At 47.3% G+C, this 26564-nt stretch overlaps 2 protein-coding genes across 5 annotated transcripts in view; one reads left to right on the forward strand and one right to left on the reverse strand.

Moving 5' to 3' along the window:
* On the forward strand, positions 1 to 16850 carry MINDY2 (MINDY lysine 48 deubiquitinase 2). The gene is made up of 9 exons (XM_089538100.1): positions 1 to 686; positions 3653 to 3710; positions 4150 to 4214; positions 5164 to 5322; positions 5467 to 5569; positions 6243 to 6385; positions 7182 to 7355; positions 12674 to 12877; positions 13210 to 16850. The coding sequence occupies exons 1-9, from the start codon at positions 150 to 152 to the stop codon at positions 13315 to 13317; spliced, it is 1551 nt and encodes a 516-aa protein (XP_089394226.1). The 5' UTR covers positions 1 to 149; the 3' UTR covers positions 13318 to 16850.
* SLTM (SAFB like transcription modulator) overlaps positions 15268 to 26564 on the reverse strand; it is a 26440-nt gene continuing 15143 nt past the window's right edge. For 2 of the 4 annotated variants that reach the window (XM_089538094.1, XM_089538093.1), the window contains 13 exons: positions 26085 to 26234; positions 24925 to 25034; positions 24583 to 24740; positions 24068 to 24159; positions 23562 to 23725; positions 22936 to 23116; positions 22377 to 22501; positions 21959 to 22132; positions 20922 to 21233; positions 20062 to 20200; positions 19394 to 19536; positions 17844 to 18449; positions 15268 to 16265 (listed from right to left, as the gene is read on the reverse strand). In XM_089538094.1, the coding sequence (XP_089394220.1) occupies positions 18341 to 18449; positions 19394 to 19536; positions 20062 to 20200; positions 20922 to 21233; positions 21959 to 22132; positions 22377 to 22501; positions 22936 to 23116; positions 23562 to 23725; positions 24068 to 24159; positions 24583 to 24740; positions 24925 to 25034; positions 26085 to 26234 (1857 nt within the window). In that variant the 3' untranslated portion in view covers positions 15268 to 16265; positions 17844 to 18340. The remainder of the gene's footprint in view (positions 16266 to 17843; positions 18450 to 19393; positions 19537 to 20061; positions 20201 to 20921; positions 21234 to 21958; positions 22133 to 22376; positions 22502 to 22935; positions 23117 to 23561; positions 23726 to 24067; positions 24160 to 24582; positions 24741 to 24924; positions 25035 to 26084; positions 26235 to 26564) is intronic. The other 2 variants (XM_089538092.1, XM_089538091.1) reach the window with 2 other exon arrangements.

Genomic DNA, 26564 nt, shown 5'->3' on the forward strand with positions numbered 1-26564 from the left:
GGGCGTGGCCTCTTCGCCTGTCATGGCGGCCGAGGCCTTTCCGGCCCAGAAGCGGCCGCCGCGGCGAAGGAGAGAGCAGCGAAGACGCCGCCGCCGCCGCGAAGGGGCCGCGTAGCCGGGCAGCGGGCCTCTCCTCTTCGCTGGGCGGCATGGAGGGCCTGGCGGAGGCCCCTCCGCTGCCCTCCTCGCCCTCGGCCTTCGAGGGGGGCTCCGTGGCGGCTGAGGTAGTAGCCCTTGGCTCCCCGCAGGAAGAGGCCGGAGTCGCCCCGGAGGCAGAGAAGAGCGGAGGGACGGAAGAGGAGGAGGAGGAGGAGGAGGAGGACTCCCTGGGCTCCTTCTCCAACCTCCTCCATTCCTCGGCCTCCTCCTCCTCTTCCTCCGGAGGCAACGCAGGAGAAGGAGCAGGAGAACCCTGCGCCGTCGCAGGTGAGGAGGAGGCCCCGTCCCCCGCGCGCCCTCCTCCTCCTGGTCCTGGTCCTTCTGCTGCCGGCTCTCCTCCTCCTCCTCCTCCTCCGTCGCCCTCGCGGTGCTCCTCTTCGGCGGCGAAGGAGCGTTTCCCGGGGCAGTCTGTGTACCACCTGAAGTGGGTCCGGTGGAAGGAGGAGAACACGCCCCTCATCACCCAGAACGAGAACGGGCCCTGCCCGCTCCTGGCCATCATGAACGTCCTCCTCCTCGCCTGGAAGGTAAGCGGAAGGAAGGAAGGGGGGAATGGGAAGGAGGGAGAGAGAGAAGGGGGAGAGGAGAGGAGGGAGGGAGGGAGGGAGGGAGAGAAAGACAGAAGGAAGGAAGGAAGGAGCGAAAGGAGGAAAGAGAGAAGGAAGGAAAAGGAGAGAAGGAATAGAGGAGGGAGAGAAGGAAGCATGAGAGGAGAGAAGGGAGGGAGGAGAGAAAGAACGAAGGAAGAGAAGGAAGGAGGGAGAGGGAGTGGAGAGGAATGAAGGAGGAACAGAAGAGTGACAGGAGAGAAAAGAAGGAGAGAAGGTGGGAGGGAAAAGAAGACAGAAGGAAAAAGGGAAAGAAAGAATGAAGGAGGAAGAGAATGAATGAGAAGGAAGGATGAGAGGAGAGAAAGATGGGATGAAGGAGGAAGAGAAAGAAGGAACGAGGGATGGAAAGGAAGACAGAAGGAGAGAAGGAAGGAAAAGGTGGGAAAGAATGGAAGAGGGAGAGAAGGAAGGATGAGAGAAGAGAAGGGAGGAAGGAGAGAAACAAGAAGGAGAGGAGGAGGAGATGATGGAAGGGGGGATGATGGGGAAGCAGCAGACTGGGCTGAGGAAGGGCCTGGGGATGATGGTGGTGGAGGTGGCCTTTGCCCATTCCTTCCCCTCCTTCCCTCCCCTTTCAGCCTGGGTTCTAGCCCCAGGTGGAGTGGACCCATCGGATTAGCGCCTCAGAAATCATCCACTTGAGATCGGGGAACTGTGAGGCCTTTGGCCTTTTCTCTCAGGGAGCTCTGGTGCCACAATAAACTACAGTTCCCAGGATTCCATAGAACGAAGTCATGGCAGTTACAACAGTCTCAAACTAGATTATGTTTGTTTTGGACCTAATTTGAACTGTGGACCAGATGTGTAAGAGCTCTTCATTCTCTTGGGCAGGGCTGGGGATAGTGTAGTTGTCCTTTCTGATGTTGTAGGACTGCAGTTCCCAGCAGGCACAGGCAGCGGTGAGGGATGCTGGGAGTTGCAGCGGTTGGGAGAGTCACACGTTTCCCACCCCAAATGCCCTGCGTCAAGGGGATTGGACAGTCCTGACCCTCTTGGTGGCTTGTGTTTGAGTTTGTGAGTAAGTGCATAAGCCTTCCAGACAGATTTCTCCCTTGTTTGTTGTCATATGCGATGAATGGAGAATGTCATTGCTTCTGTGCTTTCATAGGAAGTGAACTGTTGAAAAGCTGGTTTCCTGCGCTATATCAACTTACAAAACAGCGTAACTGTTAGGCGCTGGCTTTGCGCTGCTTCACACATTCCACTCTTGTTGGTGTCTTCCTAAAACACATTAAATAGGCATTTACTTTGTGACATCCATGGGTCCAAAACACACTGCAGAAATAGCCCAGTTTGAGACCACTTGAACTGCCCTGGCTCAGGGGCAGGGAATCATGGGAATTATAGTTTATTGTGGCCCCAGAGAGCTCTCTGACAGAGAAGGCTGAATGTCTCACATAACTTCAGTTCCCAGAATTGCCTAGCACTGAGCCAGGGCAGTTAAAGTGGTGTCAAACTGGGTTATTTCTGCAGTGTGTTTTGCATCATAGATGAGGGTGGGAATCATTCAGTTCTCTGGACATTTATAAACTGTATTTCCCATCAATCCTAGTCAGCAGAGCTAATGGTGAAAGATGATGGGAGGTGCAGTCCAACAACATTTGGAACATAGGTACAGATAGACCTATGTCAGTACTGCAGAATGGTAGCAGCTCCCTCTCAAGACAGCAGACTCAGGGTTGTCCTGTCTAGTTGGTGAAATGGCCTTTTTACGGACTATTCCCATTTGCAAGGAAACTCAAGGAGGATTATGTTTAGAGGGAAGCAGGGGACTGCTGCAAAACCACGGTTGCTGAGGAAAGGCACAAAATGTGCTGTGTCCAATCCTGGAAGTTCATCTTCTTTGCAAAACAAACTTCATTCTGGAAATGCACACAGCGTTTGCAAAAACAGAAATGATGGGGCTGTCTCTATAAAAGAACATGTGCTTCCCATACTCCCTTTACAATTGGACACTGTTATCAACATGTCATGACAGTTCCCATGTGTTTTTTCCCCAACTTGAGCATCTCTTTTCAGCCTTAATATGGCCTAAGATACTCACTTTGCTCTTTTTGGGTCTCAGCTGCCTTCTTTCAATCTTCTTGCCTCGGACTCCTGCTGTTCAGCGGCTTAAAACGGTTTATCTGGAGATGTTGCTGGCCCTCCTTTGGGACTTAATTTCACTGGGGCCCAAGGACACCTTTCTGCAGAGTTTGAAAGACAAACACAGTCCTTAGACACTCCATCTGCCATTAAATAGTACTTGGACAGCCACTTCACTGCATGCTCAGTCTGGACACGGACCTCATATCGATTACTAAGAGTTGTACTTAGGTGCTGCTTGCCCAACAGAAGACCACATAGTGCTTCTTAGCAAACAGATGCATTCTATAGAGATCTCACACATGTGATGCTTCTAGGTACCCCTGCACATGCCCCTGAGAAGAACATAGAAACAGTCCGGAGACTAGCTTTGCAAGCAGCTTCGATATCAAATACGGTTATCAGCCCTCATGCCACTGTTCTGTGAGATACGGTACAGAGTCAAGTTAGCCGTAACAATAAAGAACACAAAGCTCTTAACACAGGAAAAGACAGCTCTTCTGCCGTCAGATGTTTCCTTGACGGAAGATTAGGAAGTAGCTAAAGAACAAGGGCCCCTCTTTTGGAAAGAATAATATAACCACCTTGTACTTGTTGGGAATGTTTTAACACAGATGCCAAGAACTATCATCCTTGATGTTCAGGGCAAGTTGGTTTCTATATGTAACGCACAGCTTGTATTGTAAATTTGGAGATGTGCAAGCCTCGCAAGCTGTTGTTGTCTGTGAAATGCCTAAATAAATAATTTTTAAAATCTCATGGCATAATGTTTTTCTCACTCTGTCTCTCTCTTCCAGGTGAAATTGCCACCAATGATGGAAATCATAACTGCTGAGCAGTTGATGGAATACTTAGGTTAGTACTAATGACATTTAATGTGGACGATTAGTATTGATAGAAACAGTTTATCACAAGGGCATTGTGCCATATGAGACTTGGATGAGAAGAGCTCAGCCTTTGAAGGTGAAAACTTCAAAGATTGTGGATGTGAGCCTGAATGCGCAGGAGATGTTTCTTGGGGAAAGGCAAAGGTCTAGATTTCTCACTTCTACCTGCACTCCTTGTTCTTAGGATCCTGTCACTTGACTTTAACTGGAAGAGTCCAGCATCTCCAGTATTGATTAAAATGTGCATTGCTTCTAAGGAGAGAGTTTTCTTCACTTGCTACGTGAGATGATTATGGTTCCACTGAAACTGAAGAAAACTCTCTCCTTAGAAGCAATGCAGATTTTAATAAATTTAAAAATGTATAATCTATGGTATTAAAATAATTTGCTTTGTTTCTTTTTTTAAGGAGACTATATCCTTGATTCAAAACCAAAAGAAATCTCTGAAATTCAGCGCTTAAACTATGAGCAGGTAATAATAAAACACAGCTTATTTTGAGAGTAAGTAGCATTTTCTAGTAGTGAATTATATGTTTTCTGCCAGCTTAAGGATCTAAAGTGTCTGAATCAGTAGAAGAAAGATTTTACTCTTTATCTGTAGCACTTTAGCCTAGGTCTTTTAGATTTTTTTTACCATGTTTGTTATGCAAATCATTGAATAAATATAAAATCTCATCACATCACATGAATTAGGACCAATCTTACCTTGAGTTTGTAGTGAAATTTGTCTTGGCACAATACAGGGCTGTATCTAAGAACTTGTTAATAAATGGCAGGCCTGATACCCTTTTCTGTTTGTGTCTTATTTCTGTTAGTTTTTTGTTTTGTTTTGTTTTGTTTTGTTATTATGATGAAAGTAGAAAAAGATGAAGAGAAAATTATCAGTAGAATATCTTCATTAGATCTTGGGGAAATGACTCAGTTAAAAGTTTCACTTAATGCTAAATATTTGCCCATGTTCCCTAGAAGGATTCAACACAATAAGTCAGTAGCTCAGGATGTGACATTTACTCTTTGGCATCTTTGGAATTCATTCATGGTGATTATTAATATTGCCTTAGACACCATGCAATATAAAGCTCAATATATCATTTAAAGAGGCTGGAATCTGATTGCATCTCTGGTTAGTGCAATAAATAAAAGATACGTGGTAGCTCTGTCCTAGTAAGGATTTCCCATATTTTCAACGTGTGAGATTCAGAGGTCAAGAGCTTCTGACCTTTCTTCTTATGATCTGCTTTTAGATATAGATTTTTGGAGTGGTACTCCATGATTGTTTGTTTGTTTATTTTATATTTGTTTTTACATATTAAATGAATCAATAAAAGTATGTTATATTAAAATTTTAGGTATTGAACTGTTAATAGTGTTGCCCACCGCAAATTACTTTGGCTTTTCTTCTTTGTCCTCTTGTTGGCCAGAATATGAGTGATGCAATGGCAATCTTGCATAAGCTGCAAACAGGTCTCGACGTTAATGTCAAGTTCACTGGGGTGCGGGTGTTTGAATACACGCCCGAATGCATTGTGTTTGACCTTCTGGATATCCCCTTGTACCACGGGTGGCTCGTGGACCCCCAGGTGAGCAATAAATAAAAATAAAATCAAACTTTTATTGATATCCCGCCCTTCTGTAGCAAGACAATCAGAGCAAGCAGGGCTGAGCTGAGGAGATGTGGTTCTTTATGCAGTTTGTAGCCTGACTCGGGTCTCTCTTTCCCCTAGATTGCTGACATTGTGAAAGCAGTTGGCAATTGCAGCTACAATCAGCTCGTAGAGAAAATAATTTGCTGTAAACAGTCGGACAATAGCGAACTAGTAGAGGAAGGTGAGTGAACTGTTAAAGAACATCGAGGGGGACCTGGTTGGCTCCGGACTGGTCCATTACTCTCTATTCTCTCTCTCTCTCTTAAACGGTGGCCATCCAGATGGGATGTTGGCCCATAGGAAGGGCACAGAAGGAGTGGCTTTTGGCTGCTGTTCATTGTGTACCTCTAAGCCATTTTTGACTTATGGCCACCCTATCATAAGGGTTTCTTGGTAAGTTAATTAGAGATGGTTTGCCAGTACTTGATTTAATTGTGAGCCACCTTTGTTACAATTTTGAGAAAAAGGTGGAATATGAATAAATTTAGTAATGGCAACAAGCAAATAAGCTGTTCGTAGCTTGTTAGAATCTTAAAGGCCAGATCACAAAGTGGTGGTTGTTGTTGTTTTAAAAGGTCTTTACAGTTACCCATTCTGATTCTGCAAAGTGTCCCTTAATTGTAATGGCTTATATTTGGACTCATCTGCCTTCTGGGCTCTTCCAGCTAACATTTCCCCCCCAAATCCAGGCTCCCTTTTGCAAATGTGCAAATAAGTGCCATGCTTATCTTGTAGACTTGCACAGTATGGTGAACTGGGCAGTACATTTTTCCTCAGCAAAATGTAGTCGGGCCTCATGCATTCTGTGGGGTGCATGCTTGCATGCAAATGAACACAAAGGTTTGCCTTCACAGGTTCCGTAGCAGAGCAGTTCCTGAACAACACAGCCACCCAACTGACTTATCATGGCCTATGTGAGTTGACGTCCACCGTTCAAGAAGGGGAATTATGTGTGTTCTTCAGGAACAATCACTTTAGCACCATGACCAAACATAAGGTATCTGGCTATGGACAGAATTTTTATAGTTTGTCCTTATGGGAATGCTGGCTGACTTAAAGCGCATGAGCCGGTGGCCTGCCCTTCCTTAACAGTCCAGCTGCCTTTTAAGATGTCATGTGTCTGCTCTTAGTTTGCCTCAGAGAAATTTGTCTCTGCCAGGATAAAGCCATTGAAGCCTGAGCCAAAGGGGGGCTGCTGAAATGTCCAAATTCTTTCCCCCTCTTCTTTGAGAGTGGAGAGGGCTCTGTTTCCCATTTTTTAAATATATGTTGAATGATTTTAACTTAGAAAAGAATACCCAAATAATCCATTTCTATTCATGTTTTCCTGCTGACTGTTGCTGATCAGCTTTCTCCTGGAAGGACTTTCTATATCAAAATGTATCACTAATTATTTATTCCATTGATTCTAGACTTTGTGCACATGCCATTAGGTAGTGCTGTGTATCTCTAAACTTGCCAGATGAGTGCAGATATGGAGGATATAATGAGGCATGAAATCTGGTGGAAATTGGCATAAATAATCACCGATAGGTTTACAGCTCAGCGCCATGAGAGATCATTGTATATTTGTTTGTCATGTACCATAGGATAGGTGACTGGCGAAGTCGTACAATCTCACAGCAGGTAGGTTCACACACACACATGTGCACACACAACCATGGCTGCTGGAGTTAAAATGTAGAACACCTCATAGCAAAGACTGGATATAATATTGGCAGGGGTTTGTTGGGTTTTCTTTAAAAAAAAAAAAAAGTCCCAATAGCATGTGTGAAACTTGTCCTTTCCTTTAGGGTCAGCTTTACCTTCTGGTGACGGACCAGGGTTTCCTTACAGAAGATAAAGTTGTCTGGGAAAGTTTACACAACGTGGATGGGGATGGAAACTTCTGTGACTCTGAATTCCATCTGCGACCTCCCTCCGACCCAGAAATGGTCTACCAAGGACAGCAAGATCAGATAGATCAGGTAGATTTGGGGATCTTAACTCAGTGGCTTTGCCTGTTCGGTTCTGGGGATGGATGTGATTTGCCTACTCCCTTCCTCCAGCCTCTCTCCTTATTCTCTGGAGGGGGAGAAAACCATGTAGAACTTGATGGTTGAGATTCTACTTCTAGCAGGCTCAGTGCAACACTCTGTGCGGTTGTGTGTCCTCCACCTGTATGCCATTCTGGTTGGCTGCCAAGCCCTGGAAGAGCCACTGCAGTTGCTCCTTGCCAGTGGAGAAGGGGAGGGAGAGGAGGCAATTCAGAGGAGGAAGATGCCGCCAGTCTGGGCTTCTGGGTGAAGAAAAGAGTGTGTGCTCCCCAGTGGAGTTCTCTGTCCTTTTCTTTCCCCTCAGAACAAAGGCCAGCTGCTTCTTCCTCTTCTGAATTGATTCCCTTCCCCATTCAGAAAGAGGAGCAGTAGCAACAGCCTGGGGTGATGCAGATGTGTGGGGGGTCATTTTGGATGGGGTGCAGAAATAAAGAGAACACCTCCTTGCTACACAACCCAAAAGAAATGGTATGTGCATCAGTCACACTTAGTGCCTGCACCAGCCATTAATGGGATTCTGCCCAGTGTTTCTCTAAAGTACAACATTCTTCCCAGAACCGGAATACCCCCATACATTAGCGTGCCTTCCAAGTAGGGATTGGTTAAGAGTTGGAGACAAAAGGCCCAGTGAACTTTTCCATCCAAACATTAGAAGAGCTACCGCAGGGATCCCACACAAGTTACACCTCAGAACTGGTGCAGGATCAAGTGACCCTTACTTGTGGCTGTTCGTGGAAGGGGGCTTTTGGTGTCGGCATTTGTGCAGCTGTTGAGGAAGTAGAAAAGCCTCTCTTTGGGGATGTGGCAAATGGCAGGTTTCCCAGTCTATAAGATCCCCACATCCTGTAGTTTGGGTTATGCCCCGCCCACTCATTCAATTAGGCAGGAAGTAAAAAAGAGAGACCTTCTAGTGACCCCCCCTGTGGGTGGAGCTAACCCTAGAAGGGCAGTCATGTCCTGCCTATCACGCCAGTAGGATGTGTTTGCTGTTGCTCTGCAACTTCTTGACTACAGCCACTCCAGTCCTTTTCCTTCTCTTTGTTTCTCTTGCTGCCTTGGAAGCATGAAGAAAGACGTAATATGGCAAGGGCTCCCAGGATTGGAGAAGGGTCTTGGCTTTGCCAGTGACTCTCCCTCTCCTCCAAAGCTGCTCCCTTTCATGGTGGGAGCACAGGAGATTTCTGCAAACAGCTTTGCAGCACATGGGAGCCGTGGGAACAGATGGTGAGGGGTGTCTCTGTTTCTCCACATCACCTCTGCCCAGCCCGCTTAGGGCCAGGGATCAGTGAGGAAACTGGCCAGAAGTCATGGAAACTTCCCTTCTCAGCATCTCTGCCCAGCCCATTTAGGGCCAGGATTCAGAGGACAGGCCAGCCAAAAGCCATGGCAAAGGATTTCTCTACATCACCTCTGCCCAGCCTTAAACAGGGCCAAGGTCAGAGAGGCAAGCCAGCCAGAAGACACAGGATCAGGGGCGAGTACCAGGGGCCCTCTCTCTCCAGCCACCAAGGAACCTTTGCCAGATCTAATGCCCTCGCTCAGGGCAGGCATTGCCAGGAGGCCTCTGCCATTGCCACTGCAGGCACTATGCCTAGCATAAGGTTTGGGACTCTGCCAGGAGTGCAGATGGGGGGGATAAGCTCTTGGTCTCCCCCTTCCTTCCCATCTCTGGCCCAAGTGGCACCCAGGACCCAAACAGTTTTGGGAGATCCTGTTGCAGCCTGGGAAACACATGGTAGTGTTGCCAGGGCTCCTGCACATTCCCTTTTGATTCTTAGAATGAGATGGTGTGAAAGGAGGAAAATGACATGCACAGTGGACATCTTGGCTAGACTGGGCCCAGCAGGGGCTGAAGTTTCCAACTCTAAAATGGTTTTTTTTTGGCTGCCACAGAGCATCCCACAAAAAGCATAAAATGGCTTCATGTCCTCACCAGAGGGAGCATGGCCTCTGCCACCCACTTCTAAACAGAGGCTGGAGGGCCATCTGTTAGATATGCTTTGATTGAGAGTTCCTGCATGGCAGAATGGGGTTGGACTGGATGGCTATCTTTCAACTCTGATTTTCTGAGAGAGTACATGGATAGAAATCCTTCTGCAGTCCCTCCTCAAAAAAAGGGGGGGTGGACACTTGTGGGAAGGATGGGGAGAGTTCCCTACACCCCCAATTGTGTTAGGCTGCCCCAAACTATGGAGCTCTTGAGGAGAGCAGTTGGGGCCCTTGGTCTCTCCTTTCTATCAGAGTTGATCCTATCTCAGGGCCCAGACATATCTCAGGTAAATATGGAGCTATGTCCCACAGTAGCCCCTCTGCCCTTCCCAGCTACCTATGCAAGTGGGAAGTGAGTTGAGGAACAAGCCAGCTTCTATAATGCAGTCAAGTTACTATAAAGCCTGCCTGAGATTGAAAGGGCTAAGCTTCTAAACCCCAGCTTGAAGTTGGGGCTGTTTCAAACATAAATAAAACGAAACACCTTGTGAATATCAGGGCTACACTACAGGCCATATTCACCTATCTACCCATGATCAGCAATGGTCTTCAGTCACTGCTAATTTAAGAGCAGTTTCCTCAGTGCCTGGAAGAAGCTACTGCCTAGGCAGCCTCCCTTGATAAGTGAAATAAAGGAGGGGAGAGCCCCTACAGCAACAGGGCTGGGGGCTCAGATTTACAAGACATACTGGTTAATTTTTCTGGTGTTCATTTTATTACTGTTTGTCCATGTGTTTGGAGTCTGCACAAAATTTTTTCCTCTTCAGGGTTGCTCTGTTTCTGGTCCCCCCCACCTCCATTTTTACCAGGATAGAGGAAATGCCTGGAAACTAATTCAGTTGGGAGGGAGGGGGGGCTAGCCATAAAAGCCGCATGATGACTTTTCTTTCCTCCTCAGAGACCTGGGACAGCCTAAGACACAAGATGAGCACATGGTTCTAACCTCCCTTGTGCAAACTAAGAGCAAAGGGCTTTAACAATACAGATTTGTTTAAAGTCTGAAAATCAGGGGGACTCAAGAAAGGAGAAAGATACTTCCCTCCTCTGGTCACTCAGTGGATCTGTAATGCTTACACCATTCAATCATCTCATATGGGGTGGTAGATATATTGATGTGACCAACCGAGCTCCACACAGGGAACCTCAGTCAGCTAGCCTTAGGAGAGCTGGCTCCCCTCCCCTTATTTCATAGGAGAGATGTCTGTTAAAGGGAAGAAACTAAAAAAAATACAGTTTCTTCTATGAGATGGTTCACACTATTACAGGGGGTTAAGAAAAATTCTTAATCAGAAACAAACAGACAAACAGCCTCCTCTCCATCCCAGGAGAAACCCCCCTTCCCCCATGAGTGTTTTAAAACATAAAATCAGGTTTTTCTGCTAAGGGGTTGCTTCAATTCCCATACAGACATCCTGCAGAGCCCTGAGGTGATTTGCCACAAAAGAAGAACACAATAAAGTTACATTTTAAATAAGAATGCCTGCTGATGGGCTTGCCATACAACTGGTCCCTGACTTGGTAGACCTATTGTGATAAGGTCTATCATGCATATGATCAATTGGGCTCAAGGCCATGAAGGTTCATGCTGCCAATCTCTTTCCTTAAATTGGTCTCAAGGTTTGCCTAACCATGGAATTAGTCTTATTTTACACAGGTGCACAGATATTCCAGTAAAGAACTGCACATTGTTTTGAAATATTAGTTGGTGGTCAGACATTAACATTCCTCTTTCAGAGTGGTAAGTTGTTATTGCTACAAGTTAAATCACCATAACATCACCTTCATTGGTATAACCAGTTGACAAGGTGATCAGTGATCGGGTGGAAGCTGGCATAGGTCCAGATTGGATCAGGTTCCATTCTGATTGATCACATACTCCACCATAATCCACATTTTAGACAAATTTAAACCCTGGAGGTTTAACTGGCAATCCTTTTTCTCCCCATTAGGATCACTAGCTTGTGTTTTCTCTAGCCTGAATACTAAGGGGAAAATAGGATTGGGCCATGGAACAAAGGGCACCCATACCTGACATTCCTGCGTCTCAGGGTGAGCCCGGTCCCTCTCCATCTCTCTATACCAATGCTAGTGGAAGTGGCAGTCCCTTGGCCAGATCTGCTACTCCTGTTAAACTCCCATAAAACAATATAAACAATTGCTGTTTCCTCAGACCAGATAGCCTGGGAAACACTGTTCTATAATACATTAGTTAGCATGGAGGTCCTTCCGGACTCCCTGAAACCATCAGTTTTCTCCTTATTGAAATTCTTCCAGGAGGACATAAACACAGCCATAAACAGACTTCACTTATAACCTCACTGTTGTGACACAGGCAAGGGGTCAGGATGGGATGGCATCCCATCTCCATGGTCAGACTCCTCAGGTGACTTGTTGAGTGCCTTGTCTACACAACACCTTTTCTCTTCTGGGATTTATACATGGTCCTGAGAGTGACTGTCTTAGTTCCCAAGGGAGATTTTCTCTAAACCATTTTCCTGGTTGGTGCCCCTCCTGATTTCTGCCCCTTTGGCACATTGGGAGTCTGAGTCTGGGGTCCTGCTATCACACTAGCAGATCATTGCTATTACAACTCCATGGCAATTCGGCCAGACCTAGACTCCACCCTTAGGGTGAGCTCTAACCTCCTCAGAGGTCAAAATCATATCCCCCCAGCCTTCTCCTTTGTTCTACCAAACATTACAAAGAATTTAAAACATACACCATGCTGGAGAGCCTCCCACCCATAGGGGAGAAACAGCTTTCGTTCTTCTGACACCTCATTTTGTTTCCTTTTAGCCCTGTTGGATGGGCAAGAAGGCATCAGTCTCCATGCCTAGCAGGTGGGCCAGGCCCGGCATTACTACTGCCATAAATCCTTGAGAAGTTGCCACCAGAAACCAAGTCACCCATGACAAAGACTACAGGTGCATGAGCACCTCTAGCCATCATAGGTCCTATAGCAAAGACCATCAGGGTGGCCACTTACAAGCCACCATACACACTTGTTAGGCATCACTAGCTTGACGGCTTGGCTGAGGCTGCTGTTGACAGCAGGGTCTTGCAGTGCGTGCTCAAACCTATGTCTGAAGGGCCAGCACTGCCCACCCTGTTTAGATAGGCTTTGGTAAATCCCAAACTACAGGATGTGGGGGTCTTATCTGCTGGAAACGGACATATCACAGGTAAGAGCCAATGTCCCTATCCTACAAGTTGTGTCTTAACTGCAGAAAGGAGGATTCAGTGATGGGTTTGCCTCCTAGGATTACCTGATGGCCTTGTCCTTGCAACAAGAGCAACAAAGCCAAGACATCAACTGGGAGCAGCTGCCAGAAGGAATCGGTGATCTTGAGCTTGCCAAGAAACTTCAGGAAGAAGAGGACAGGCGGGCTTCTCAGTACTATCAGGAGCAAGAGCAAGTTGCTGCTGCCGCCGCCGCTGCCACCACCACTGCCAGTCAGGTCCAGGTAAACACTTTTGGTTCTGGGCAGCCCTTGGACCCTGCCAGAAACCATACATATTTGCCTAGATGCAAGTTCACCCTGTAGCTCAGTGGCAGAGGCCCTGCTTTGCCTTCAGGTGGTGCCATGTCCATTCCTTGGGGTCTCCAGTTATGGCTGGGAAAGACCATCCCTGTTGCCATTTTGTGCAGACCGGACTGAGTCAAGATGGACCAAGCGGGGCTTCTTTTGTATAATCAACCTTTGGAGGGGGCAGGACTTCTGCTGGCCTTGGGGGTGCGGTGGAGGGCGAAGGAGGCTAAGCCAGTGTTGTTCTTGTTCCTTGTCCCTCTTGACAGCAGCCACCGGGCCCTGCCTCTCCTTCGACGGGGAAACCTTCAGGGGGCAGTGAACGGAAACGGAAGGAGCCGCGGGAGAAAGAGAAGAACAGCTGCGCCATCCTATAGCGGGAGCAGGAGGGGGCTCTTCCTGGAACCAAGCACATCTCCTTGGCACATGAGCAAGGAATCGTATGACCACCCTGTTCCCCCCATGCCACCTGTGCCTCATAGACCCACAAAGGATGGCAGCCACCCTCCCCCTAAGACTGTTGGAGATGCACAAGCGCACTTCTGGAGAGTTTTTGGTGTGGCCACCTGTGCTTCTGAAGCCTGGTGAGAAAAAGTGGGCTCCTTTCACCGGTGGCAGGCACACTGCTGGAGGTGGTGCACCTGAGGAAAGGAAGGAATCATGGTCTCTATGGTGGAAGTCACCAACTGGCCGTCACACTGGGCTCCTGTGTCCCAGCCTATCTCTTGGTTGCCATAAGAGAAGCCTTTGTGTCATGGAGGCAACCTTTGGGGGCTACCCCTATCCCACAACAGTCCTCCTGGGCTGTAGGTTGGTGTCTCCTGAACAGTCTTTGACCAACGTCAGTCCATATTCCAGGCAAAATACTGGTCCACGTGGCTAAGAATTGGGTGTTGTGAAAAGAAACTGTTGAAGCGAAGCAAGAGAAAATGGCAGTGATTCTGCCAGGAGCAGGCTTGCAAACGTTTGTCCTGGCCTCTCCTGGACACACCGTGGAGAGAAAGGCCAGAGCTGTGCTGTTATTTATTTGACCACTCTGCCCAGGGAAAGGGACCGGAAGGGAAAGCGGATGCGTCATAAGCTGTGGAATTCAACTTGTTGGAGGCTTGCCTTCTCCGTCCCCCCTGCCCCAAAGGACTTTAGACGAGTTAAATGCAGGCGTCTTTGCTTGTATGCCTTATCAAGTGTACTGTAGGTAGGTACTCTGCCCCTTGCCAACGCAGCTGCAAAGCACACCTTGGGCAGAGTGTGGAAGTTGCCCCCTGGTTCCCTAGGGTGAGCATCGGGTGGCCCTGCAGGTCTTGCTGGATTGATGCCCCCATCAGCCCCATTCTTGGGAGATGGTGGAGGTGATGGTGGGGCAGCATTGTTGGGATGCTGTAATCTAGCAACATCCCTTGGACCACTCATTGTCCACTTCTCATGCGTGACCCAAATTGTCTCTGCCAGTGTGCCCCTTGGTGTACTCAACTCACTTGTGTATTTAAATTTTGGGGTAGGGTGGGGCTGGTATTTTTGGGGAAAGACACATGGCTGTAAAGACTGGTAGACTTTTGGGCAACCAGATTTTCTAAGTAGATAATACAAAGAAAACATGCTACATATCATATTTATAGGCTTCCGACGACGGAGTATTTGTTGAATTTTACTGTTAACCGGGATGGGGGCATTAGAACTCCCAGGCTTTCCTCTCGAGAGGGACTTGGGCCTTCATCCTTTTGATAACTTTATATATCAGATTTGTAGATGCTTCTGACAAAAATGTGTGCTGTATTTCGTAAAGCCTGGACCTGTGCATTACAGACCAACCTCACCCTGCCCTTCCCATGGCAAATTACTCAAGTCAGTGTGATAATCTTGCTCTGGGGGAGCCGGGTGATGGAGGAGTCCTATAAAACTTGAGGGTTCAACTCTGGGGAAGGGAAGGGAAGGGCTGCTCTCCTTTTCTAAGAGGGTAGTACTTGGAGCAGTTCCTCAATCCTTTTCTAACTCTTGCAGTTTCTGAAACCTTTACGTTGGAAGGTGCCTCAAAGTGGATCCTTAGCTGGTGATTTCCCTGCAAAGCGTTCCGTGGTTCATACCTGCGGCTGGTGGGTGTTTGTGTGTGTGAATGCGTTCACGTACTTGTTCCTTTTTCGAGATGAAAGACTTGCCTTAGCCTGAAATGCAAACTGTTCTGCCCAGTGTGTGTTAACAAACATGATGGCTTCATTCAGAACTGAATTTAGCTTGTATCATGTTAAAATTTAAATATGTAAGGAGTATCTCTTGCACGTCTCCAAAGTATCTTGTTTCACATATTACTGACTTTAGACAATAGTGCCATCTTGTTATTATATTATTATTATTACTATTATTGTTACCCTTAACAAAGAAGCTATCACTGACCTTTTATCCAGGCGCTTCTTTTTTTCTTTTTGCAAAAAGGAAAAAAATCACTAAGGTGTTTGTTTACATTAAGTGTAAGTTTGTACCATTTCCAGTATCTTTTTCTTTTCTTCTATGTGCTAAAACTTGGAAGATGCAGGACATGCATGCGCACCCGTCCTGTTCACTGTTTCAAGTCACACTGGTCGATGGTTTGCTTAAGGAGAAAAAGGGAGGCTGGCTTGGCTCAGCTTCCTCTGGCTTCTGTCCATTTCACAAGGGGGGAAATGCCTCTGTGTTTCGGGTGGGTGGCTTTGTAAGGCTGTAGCAGCACATGGCTGGGGTCCTCCCATGTGGGGCAGGCTACAACCTGAGCATTTCTCAGGCACAGGAGGGACTTCTCTGTCTTAAAAGTTGTTAAGGAAGAAGCAGGCTTTGAGGCTGACAATCCAATACTCAACTGCCATAGCTCAGACCTTTTCCTTCCTTTTAATACATTGGCTGTGAAAGACCTCTGTAGTAGCATCCCCTTGGTAGCTTTGGATGGCCAGGGGAGTGGTGTGTGTCCCTGCTTTCTCCAGCCACAGAGCCTCTTCTGTGAAAGGAAGGGCAGTGGGGGGCTTTGGCCCAGATGAGAGACTCTGGCCTGGGAGGGCAGGAAGTAGTCTACCTCTCCTTCCTCAGGGCTCCCATCCTGAGGGCCTACCAGCCATTCCTGCTGAGCAAGGAGCTCCTCTGAGCTTTGGAGGAGCTACAAGACAGACATGCTCTTGCTGGGCACTTTGTTTCTGCTCTTTGCTTGTTGAAGTTTCATAGTGCAGAATGCAGAGGAATAGAGCATCGGCAAGGGTCTCTTTTGCAGTTTTCCTGTGGGTTTTTTTGGGCTATTTTCGGTCTGTTTTTTGCCCTGGCGGGGTAGCAGCCGGCACATACATCGCCACTTGAGCACTGCCAAATACTTTTATAATTTTATAAAGGAAAAGCACTTGCATACGTTAAAAGTATTGTTTAAAAATAAAATCATGCTTGTTGTTTTAGTCGTTAGTCCTGAATCGCATCCTGTAGCTGTTAGAACTTACTTCCCTGGGTGTCTTTCCCGCAATGGCTGTCTTGCCTTGGTTCTGCCTGCCTCCCAATGGGTCAGAAGTCCAGCCTTGGGGCCATTCCTCTCTCCCCAATGGGGAACAACCCATAAGAACCCTTGCGTTCACACAGGCGGCAGCCGGGAGTTTCAAGATCCCCCAGAGCCCGGTCTGTGTGAAGGGGCCCTCCTGGGTTGCCTTCTTCTGCCCATCTCCTTTCCAGATTTCAAACCCTAGGCTGGCCCCAAGCTAGGCTTTACTCAACAAGCAAACTGCATGGATCGACACTGCGATCGGCAACTGGTTTTCTTTGTTAGATCTTGTCAATGTAACTGCAGTGGTTTGAGCTTACAACTGTTTCCATTCCCATTTGTTTTCTGTCTAATTTTATATATGATGTATTTATAATTTTTAACAGTCCTGAGTAACTATCTCCTGTAATAAATATTGTTTCAACTTCAGTGTATCCAGCTTCCATGAATTTTGGGACCCTGACCCAATAGTCATTCTGCTGTTTCACAACCACATCATTATTTTTATGTTTTAAAAAAGGTTAATACTCCACAAAGGTTGGGGGAATCATGGAAACCATCTAAACGATTCCCAAATTTTGATCCTTCAGGGTGTTTTGGACTCCCAACTACCAGAAGCCCCAGCCATCATGGCTGAGAGTCAGGAATTCTGGGAGCTGAAGTCTAAACCTTCTGAAGAACCAATGCTTGGGAAGCACTGCTCTAAATGCAGTGGGCCTACAATTCCCAGCATAGTGAGGGATGCTGGGAGTTGAAATCCATCAGTCCCTGGGTTGCCTTACAGGTATTTTGGACCCAGAATGTCTCGGAAAACAAGGCCAAGCCTCTTTGATTAGACTTTAGTTCTACATGTGCATGAGGGGGGTGCACCACTTGCATACACACATAGCCCTGATGGGTCTGAGAAAGTTCTACTGCAGGACCAAACCAGACTTTCCTGGAGTGTCCTTCTGTGGAAGGAAATCTCTCAGGTAGAAGCAGAGTAGCCCTAAATAGCCAGCCTGGAGTGGGCTGGGAGGGAGAGATGAGGGTACAGTACTGAGGGTTTCTTGGTTTAGAAAAAGGGCAGATAAGATGGGAAACACGAGAGGCCTTTACAAAATCCATGAGGTGAGGAACCCAGTGGTGCTGAAGGCAGGCATCTCTCTTTGGTTGATGGCATTTTGCTGATTATGATGTATGGAAATTTAGCAAGGGCAAGCCTAGACACAACCCCTGTCTCCAGAAGCATAAACAGCTCTGCTAAGCTATTGGGCCCCTACAAGCTTAACTTTACTGACTCTTCAGGACTTGAACGGCATGGCTAGTCCCTTTGTTTTACACAAAGAGTTCAGACGCTCCAGCCTCAATCCCACTCCCCAAGTGACCATCAGTTGGAAACAACAGCAATACAGATTATGAAGGTTTATTTCAAAAGGATACATTGGCCAGGATACAGATTCACTCCGTGTAACAACTTCTGCAAAAATAGGTTACATAATACCCAGAAATGCAACAACCAATCTTATTTCTCTACACATCGTAAAGCCGGCAGGGAAGGAGCTGATGTACAGCTTCGTTATTGGTGTGTTTTGTGGCAAGTACCTAATTTTTTAAAAGCGGGACATCACAGAACTAATGCTGGTTAAGTCAAGACTAGTGGGTGCAAAACATCTCCTCTCTTTGTACAGCGTTAATGTGGTTTTGTTCCAATTGGTTCCAGAGCACCTAGAGTTACCGGGGGAGGCAGGGGGTGGGAATGCTCAATCCAAAAAGTACAATAAACTATCCAAAACCAAACAGCCTACCTTATTTAAACTGCCTCCAAAAGAGAGGGGAAAGTAATTACGTTTAAAAAAAGACAAGTTTTCTTAGCTAAGGCGTCTTGTTCACAAGAGATTTCCAATAAGTTATCTTCAAGACAAGGAGCGAGCAGCTGCTCAGAACCTCCGTGGCGGTCCGCTCTTAAACGGCTTGAACCCCGAACCGCTTCCCCGCTGCACAGAATTCCCCGCAATCTGTACAACTCTGTTAATGGGTGAAGAACTGCTGCAGGGAAAGAGGAAAGACAGTTAGGCTTCTGGCCAATGGGGCGCTCACCTTCCAGAGAGCCAAAGAAGATAAAACATTGGCCAACTTGACCATACTTCAGGTTTAATAGGCTGCCCTACAGAGGTGGTTACGACTGAGGGGTCCCAGGAGGTTGCCAGGAAAGTAGAGAATGTCCCACACTATCTGAATACACTGGTCCCTCCACATTCGCTGGGGTTAGGGGCAAAGGACCCCCCTGAATGTGGAAAAACTGCAAATAAAAAAGCACTATTCTTTTTACCTAAGAACACCTCTCTAGGAATTTCCAGGTCCTCCACAGCAACTCTGTGGTCAACATCTACCAGAAGTTGATCACAGAATCATGCTGAAGGACCTACAAATGCCTAGAGAAGTGTTTTCTCTCAGACATTCTAGATTCTCCAGCACAACTCTATGGTCAGCCTCTTCCAGAGTTGTGCTGGAGGACCTAGAGATTGCAAGAGAGAACATATTAATCAAATCTGCAAAAGTCAAAGCCGCAAATGTGGAGGGACGCAAAAAGAGGTTTGTATTTGTTTGTTTTTAAACAGCCAAAGGTCTTAGAAGCTCCCTTTCCCTCAGGGAAAGGTGGGGCTGGGCTTCCCCATCATCACCACAGAAAGAAATGTCCGATCCAAGGCCTTTGCCCAATTTTTCTTATGGGTCAGACTGCATCTGCAGAGACCTCTGGGGACCTGCTGTAGGAATCAATACAAGGCACTGGCTTTCCAAGCAAGAGTTGGCCATTTCAAGCTTGGAAGTCCTCACAAGGCTCAGAAATCCTAAGAATCAGCTGTGGGACAAGTGGGAGCATCATCATCTTTGAATTTGACAGTCTGACTCAATTCAGTCCTGGACACAAAGAATGGGCAGCCAGTGCAGGAGTGGGCAGTAGGCAGGGAAAGGGAACATGCCATGGATACCTTGAGTGGGGAGACATCATGCCACCCCCCGTGCGCCTTGTGTCGTGATAGCTGCTTCCCTGCGAACTGGGCCCGTGCCACTCTTTCCTTGGTCCACCATCACGGCTGTGCCGCTCAACCACATGGCGATCTTCATTATAATGCTAGGAAGGAAGGGAGGGAGGTTACCCTGGATTTTAGCAGTTAAGACACCACCTCTGGGGAGACCTGTTCGCGCTCTGACTGTGCCAAGGAAGCCTGGTAGATTCCCATGAAAAAAAATCTGAACTAGACATAGGAAAGCACCTCCTGCTTATCAACATCATTGCTCTATGTAACGCACCTTCAGTTCTGCACTCATAAGGCTCACGGTCAGATAAACCCAGGCCTGGCCCAGAACGTGAAGTCAGGCCCCTCAGCCTGACAGTGACCTTTACTCTGCAGCAGAAAGAGTGGCCCCATCGCTCTTCTTGTGGCTGTCCCTGAAGGTGCTTCCCTTGTTCTGTTCACCATTCCCCCAAAAGGGTGAGTTATCCTTCCTGGAGACATCCAGGAGTGGACGTTTGCCTTTTAAATGGACTACAGGGCTCCCCTGTATCTTGCTGTTTTTAAAGTTTCATTTTTCAAAACCAGAAATGGGCTCTGCTGGGATTCCCACTGCTGGGTGAGAGAAAGGGTGTCCAGCTTACCTGCCCGCCACTGCCATGCTCCATCACGCCACGCTCCGTATCCCTGCTTCCGTAGCCAGAGGTGCTGCTGCGGCTTCCAGTGGGACCCCCCCTTACGGCATGCCCAAAGACCTCTCTGCTGGACCTTTCTGGCCTGTCTCTGGTGGAGTGACAAGAGCCAAGGCAGCACAGTCAGCCATCACAGCCAGCACAAGGAAGGCCTTTATTTTGCTCACAGTCCTTGATAGGAGTGGCTTTAAAACCTCATGTCTGCTAGTTATCCTCCTCAAAGGTCAAACAAGACCCATTCCTCTCATCCATGCCCTGCTAGCCAATCGCACACATTTCTCCATCAGCCAAATTTAAGGCACATTGAGAGCATGGCCAATCCAGAATGGCTCGCAGGGAATAGTGCCAACTCTCAACATTATAACCCACAAGCAGAGGATCCTCCTGGGAGGATTTCAAGACATTCACCCCTCAAAGCCCTGCCATAGCAAGGACATCTGCACTACCCCCCTCCCCCCAAAAGCACAACTTCAGTCAAGCTGGTTCTCACTAACATATTAAGAAAAGGATGTTTTGCCTCCCTTGAGTATGTAGAACATAAAAGCCAAGCTAGGGAATTATTTTGCCCACTTGATTTAGACATTCACTGACAAGTGGGTTGCTCTTTGGGACCCAAAATTAGACTTTGAGAACATTGGGGGCGGAAAGCTGCCTAACAGAACCCCCCACCCCACTAGAGTTGCACACAAAAACACCATGAACATGGTGGCCTCCTATAAATGCAGAAGAGCAGCCTTGCCCCTCAAACACAACATGCTGGCAGGCAAGCAATGGAGCTGCAGGACAGAGAGCTCAAACTCAAGAGGATTCACCTGCCATCACGCTTGTCAGGGTTGATGCCTCCTTCGCCCTTCCAGGAACTCTGTCGGGAGGGATTGGGCCCAGGGTCTCGTGGGTGTCGGCCATGGGGTATGTCAGGCCTGTCCTGAATGATCACTGTCCTCCTCTCGTCACGGTCCCCTCTCACTTCTCGCCTGTCGCTGTCTCGGAGCTCATTTCTGGGCTGGGGAGGCTCCCTTCTGGAGTCAGCAAAGTTCTTGGGGTATCTCTCGAACCCAGGCTCCTCACGCCTGGTGGTTGGCCGAGCCTTCTTCCCATCACCTTGGTTGACAAACCGTTCACGTCTGTTCAAGAAGGTAGGAAATGGGCTCAAGCTACAGATTGCTCCTTGAAGTACAGCACCAGATGCTCCTCACATTCCCTGGGCATGTCTCCATTTAAACATCACCCAGCTCTTAGGCAGGAAACACTTGTTAAAGGCTTGCAGCCTGCAAAGGAACTGCACTGAGGAGCAAGGAAAGAGACTCTAGGCCTGTGGTATACGCCTTGTGCAAACTAATGGCTCAGGAAGCAGCTTCTGGAGGGCATGTTTTCAGTATCAGAATGGAGCTCATGGTTCTCTCAGAATTGTGTCCATTTCCAGTGTGTCCCTTCCCACCTCCTTCTTAAGAGTAAACTAATGGAAAATGGGGAAGATTCTCTCTGTCTGATGCCTTATGCATTTGTGGTGCAGCAGAGGGGATACAGCCACTTACTACAAAGGTAAGGAAGAATGGGCAATGCAGAGCTTGGGGGAAATGGGGTTGCGCTGGCTGGAATGGGGGGGGGGATCTGGAGTAGTAGTCTAAAAGTATAACTTTCCCCAGCTCTAACTACTGGTGTAGCTTTCCCAAGATCCAGTTCCCTCCATACTTGAGGCTCGTCACATTCTCCTGTCCTTTGCATAAACATGGGGCCCGTGTGAAGTCTATCCACAAGGGAGGTTCCTATGAGCCCACTTCCCTTGAGAGCCATGACAACATCACAAGCACCTCTGGTGCCATCACCCTTTCCCTTTCCATACACACACCGGTCAAATGAGGATGACTGCACAGAAGACCCCTCTGGGTATCGCCCTCTCTCATGGTGGTGGTCAAAGTCACTGAACCGGTTCTGTTGCCGACTGTATTCCGACCCATGGCTGAAACGTGTTCCAGTGTCCAAGGAAATCTTTTTGCTTTCATTCCAGTAGGATTCATCTCTCCTGAGAGGGGAAAGAGATGGGTTAGTCTCCTGCCATTTCCGCCCCCTGACACTGGGACTCCCTGCTCTAGGACATAGAGGAACTCTCTCACATGCATCTTCCCAACAATGAAGCACATAGTGAGGTGTGTCATTTTTCAGGAAATTCTTAGTATCATTTACACATTACCACCCAAAGCTCTAACAGCCAAGGCTGGCTCAGGGAAGGTGGGCAGAGTCTGGAGAGAAGGAAAGGAACCCTGTACCTATGATCCACATCACGAGGCCGCTTCAAGGAATTCCTTTTTTCTTGCTCGTAGCGAAGCTGCTGCTGCTGCCGCCGCAGCTCTTCTCTTTCGCGAGCGATCCGCTCTGCTTCCTTGCGACGTTCCTAACCCAGGGAGAGAGCAAGAAGAGCTCCTTCAGAGGCAAAGTACAAAGCATTTGGGGTGGGAGTGGGGAGACATCAGGCTTGCTAAACTTGCATCATGTGTTCTCATAATGACAGAAATGGCTATGATGCAACTGTACTTATTCAAGAAAGTTTAACCATGGAACCCAACATGCAGGCACACTCCGCTTGTGGTTCTCAAGCTTTAGGCCCCAGACATTTTGGACTTCAATTCCCAGAAGTCCCAACCAGCACAAGATGTCTGGGAACAAACTGTTCTACCTTAAAAATGTCTTGCCTTACAGGAAAAGTAATCTGATGGCTCTTAAAAAGATAAGAATTACAATCTGGGGAGAAGAGACACTGATACCCACAGCAACCTGGGTGGGCAGAGGAAGCTTTTAAGAGAAGCCAAGGATGAGGATGGGCTGTACCTGCTCAATACGAATGCGCTCCCTCTCCAAGCGCTCTCGTTCCATTCTCTCTCGCTCCAGCTTCTGCCTCTCGATTTCCAAGCGTTCTCTTTCCCTCTGCAAACGTTCACGCTCTTCGCGCTCACGAATGAGCCGGACACGCTCCCTCTCGCGCCTCTCTCGCTCGGCAATTTCCCTTCGCCTGTAAAAGGAAAGGGGGCAATCAGGAGCCGGGGTCTTTCTGCTTCAAATATCAGTAAGGCAATGAGGACTGGCTTCTTTGCAAGTCATCTTCCTTCGTGGATTTCAATTGTTCACAGCAGACTAGCTGGTTCTTTGAACAATGGAAAAATGAGTGAGAATGATCTTGTAGGCTTTTTGTGCTACAGAGAGAAAAATGGGGTGGGAACCCATTCTATGGACACCTAACATGGCACTGAAGGTGAGCCAAATGCTGGTGCCAATCGTGTCTCCAAGGATGCCCCAACAAAGAAGGCAGAGACTGCTGAAAACTCCAGAGGAACCCAGCAGGTTCTGGCAAAATTTGTTCTCTTTGGAGACACAGCCAGATATTCCATTCATCCCTTCCTCCAAGCATAGGCAGAGCTTAAAAGAAGGGGAACCAACTGAGCCTAGCTCCTTCTTACCTTCGCAGCTCTACAGCCCGCCGTATTCGTTCTAGTCGGACAATGTGCTCCCTCATCCTTTGCTCCTTCATCTTCTCAAAAGGTAAGATGCCCTTTCTGCCTCGGTAGTCTCTAAACTTCATTTTATCTTGGAAAAAACGCTCTTTGTTCCTCAGTATTGGTGGCTAGACACAAGGTTTTGAAAACATTGGGGTTAGGGACACTGGTTTACAGCATGAACACAATCCAGTAAATCACTAGCAGCTATTCCAGGTCCCAAATAGCCAAGAAGTGGAAGGCCTGCTGCCCTCAGATGCTTGCACACCACTCTTGACTGTAGCATTTAATCAAGAACCGAGTAGAAATCCACTGTCTGAAAGTTAAGTCTTAGGCCTCTGCTGTTAGGAGTAACTTGTAGTACTTTAAGGATGCTTCCAAGCATAGCTCCACGAAGCAATCAAATTAGCATCCATTAAATTATGGCCATCTCCTCACCCTCCAAACTTACTTCCCTCTGCAATACTTACTTTCTCAAACCTTCCCCTTCTTATGGGTCTGTTGTGAACTTGGTCTCCCTTAGTTTGGTCTAGAATTACCATATGACTTGGACTTTTTACACCTTTGCAAGACAGAGAGAAAGAGAGAGAGAGAAACAGACTTAACCACTCAAAGAAAAAGAAAAAAATAACCTCAGCAAATTATTTTCCTGTATCTAAGCATGTTTCAGGAATGGTTGGTTTATGTCTGAGACAGCACTTTGCCTTTATCACAGAAAGATTATCCATATTAATATTACAAACATGGCAGAGTAAACTGTTCTAGATTAGCCACAAACTGCTCCCTTGTTTGGTGTTTAAAATATCCCACAAGATTCAGTAGCTGCCTTAAGGCACAGGAAGGTACTCCAGCCTCAGCCTGCTAGAGCAATAAGAGCCTCCTTCCCAAAGGTCCCTCCCAATTAAATAACTCAAAAGTATTGGATCAAAAATGTAACTGCAGAACAGTACATGGGATGCAGTTGCTCATAAACAGAGAGGCGTACTTTTTCGCTTCTTTTCCTCAGGCTTTTTATCAGGCTCTTGAGTAGGGCCGCTGGATCCATTGTCAATTTTCTCCTCTTTACCTTCTGGCTTTTTTGAATCCTTGCTTTCCTTCTTCTCAGATTTCTCAGATTTCTTTTCTTCCTTTTTGGAGGGAGTCCTTGAAAAATAATAACAAAAGGTAATCTTGGTGCAGAATTTTTTAAAAAAAGATAAGGAAGAAAGAAACCAAACATCCAGCGTGTACACACAGCTATGCCAGCCAGTGGGTACATTGGCCTGTGATGTCTTCAAACAAGTCCTGATTGGAAGAGCCCAAACCAAGATGTAGGTCAGGTTCTTACTTGCTGCCTTTGTCACTCGAGGTGGTCTTCTTTTCTCCAGGATTCCGGCTAGAGCCAGATTTCTCATCACTTTCTTTCTTCAACTCTTTCTTTGAAGGATCCCCCTTTACCTACATTACAAAAACAAAGTTGTGTTTAAATACTGTCTGCCAGTTAGGACACGTTGCTATGCTGGACCCCAAACTATATTTTTCTATGGACCAAAATGATTTTACAATAATGCAAAATTTACACTCCTTGTATGTCTTAAAGCCACATTTCTCTCACTTTCTGAGATACATCCAAGCCACCTGCTTTGCTGAAAGGAAATAACTTTACAGAGCAACAAACTGGATAAACCATTCTGATACAGCTTCTCCATCACTGCTTCTAGAAGACTATTCCACAAGTACAAAGATTATTCCATAAGTCATGACAGAGGCAGCTTTAGAGAATTCAAATATGGGCAAATTTAAACTGTTAAGAGATATATGGGATTTCCTTCCCCAATTTACTCCAAGTAATTTAAAAGTATGGGGCAGGCAAGCTTCTTTTCAACCCAATTCACTTCCAGAAGCAACTCTCTTTTAAAGTAACACCCACGCAAACCCTGCCCCACTCCTTATAGACATGGCAAGTAAACTAAGGCGCCTTACAGACGGGCCTAAGAGGCGCCGTCCTTGCGCCGTGATTACGCGCGAGGGGCGGCGCTTCTGGACGCGCCTTGCCCCTCGCACGTAACCGATACGTCAAGATAGCGGCGCCCTATACAGATGGGCGCCGCCATCTTGACGTAGCGGACGCTCTGCGTTCGCACGTCCCAAGCCAGAAGAGATGTTGCGAGTGTGCGCTTTGGCACTTGCAACGTCTCTTCCGGGTTGCCGGAAGGAGCGCGATTTTCGCGCTCCTTTTTTGCAGCGCGGAGGAGTCGCACGGTTTGGCTGCTGCGGCTCCTCCACGCTGCAACTGGCAGCGGCCTGAGACCGCCCCTTTTGGGCGGTCTGTAATGGGCCTTAGTTTCCACAGCATGAGTGGCAAGAGGCTTCAGCTTTTTTTATAGATGGTGTAGCGCCAAGCATCTGCCATGTTTTTTCCCTCCTAGCTTCCTGAAGCAGGTGTGTTTCCCTCTCCCTAATCCAGCTTTTGTGCTAGACTGCTACAGGAATCCATGTCCCACCTACTTTCTCAACGGAGATCTGCTGCCCATGAAGCTCTGTGCGGTGAAGATGGGCTATACACCTGGCCACTTCTGTGCTTGAGGACATGGTCACAATGCCATAGCACTTGGCTCCAGGGCTTCGGGCACTGGTGACCACTTTGGCGGCAAGCACCTAGCAGAGACAGAGGCAGGTCAAGATCTGCAGTCCCACCTTTATAGGCTGACACCACTAGTCCATATTCTTCAACATCATTTTGCAATATCTGCTTTTCCAAAAAGCCATATGAACAAAAAAGCTGAGAACCTATTGCAAATCAATACTTCTTCACAGTGGTATGAAAAGATCTACTGTACCTTTGATTAAGCCCTGTTTATCTCAATAGAATATATTTTACCCAGAATTCAGATTAAGGCAAGGCTCCTCCTTGCACATGAGCATTTTGATAAGCTACATTAACTACACAACCAGTATCCCTACGATTTTTCAGTAAAATACTCAGAG

Source organism: Sceloporus occidentalis, unplaced genomic scaffold, assembly GCF_023333645.1.
Source record: "Sceloporus occidentalis isolate IW3139 unplaced genomic scaffold, rSceOcc1.0.p SCAF_9, whole genome shotgun sequence".
In the NCBI taxonomy this organism is placed as follows: Eukaryota; Metazoa; Chordata; class Lepidosauria; order Squamata; family Phrynosomatidae; genus Sceloporus; species Sceloporus occidentalis.

What these genes read in the sequence shown, in the direction of transcription:
- MINDY2 (XM_089538100.1), top strand. Translation starts at nt 150, where the DNA reads ATGGAGGGCCTGGCGGAGGCCCCTCCGCTGCCCTCCTCGCCCTCGGCC. An exon ending in GCACCATGACCAAACATAAG is followed by an intron (nt 6,386 to 7,181) that starts GTATCTGGCTAT and finishes CCTTTCCTTTAG; the next exon opens with GGTCAGCTTTACCTTCTGGT. An exon ending in CCACTGCCAGTCAGGTCCAG is followed by an intron (nt 12,878 to 13,209) that starts GTAAACACTTTT and finishes CCCTCTTGACAG; the next exon opens with CAGCCACCGGGCCCTGCCTC.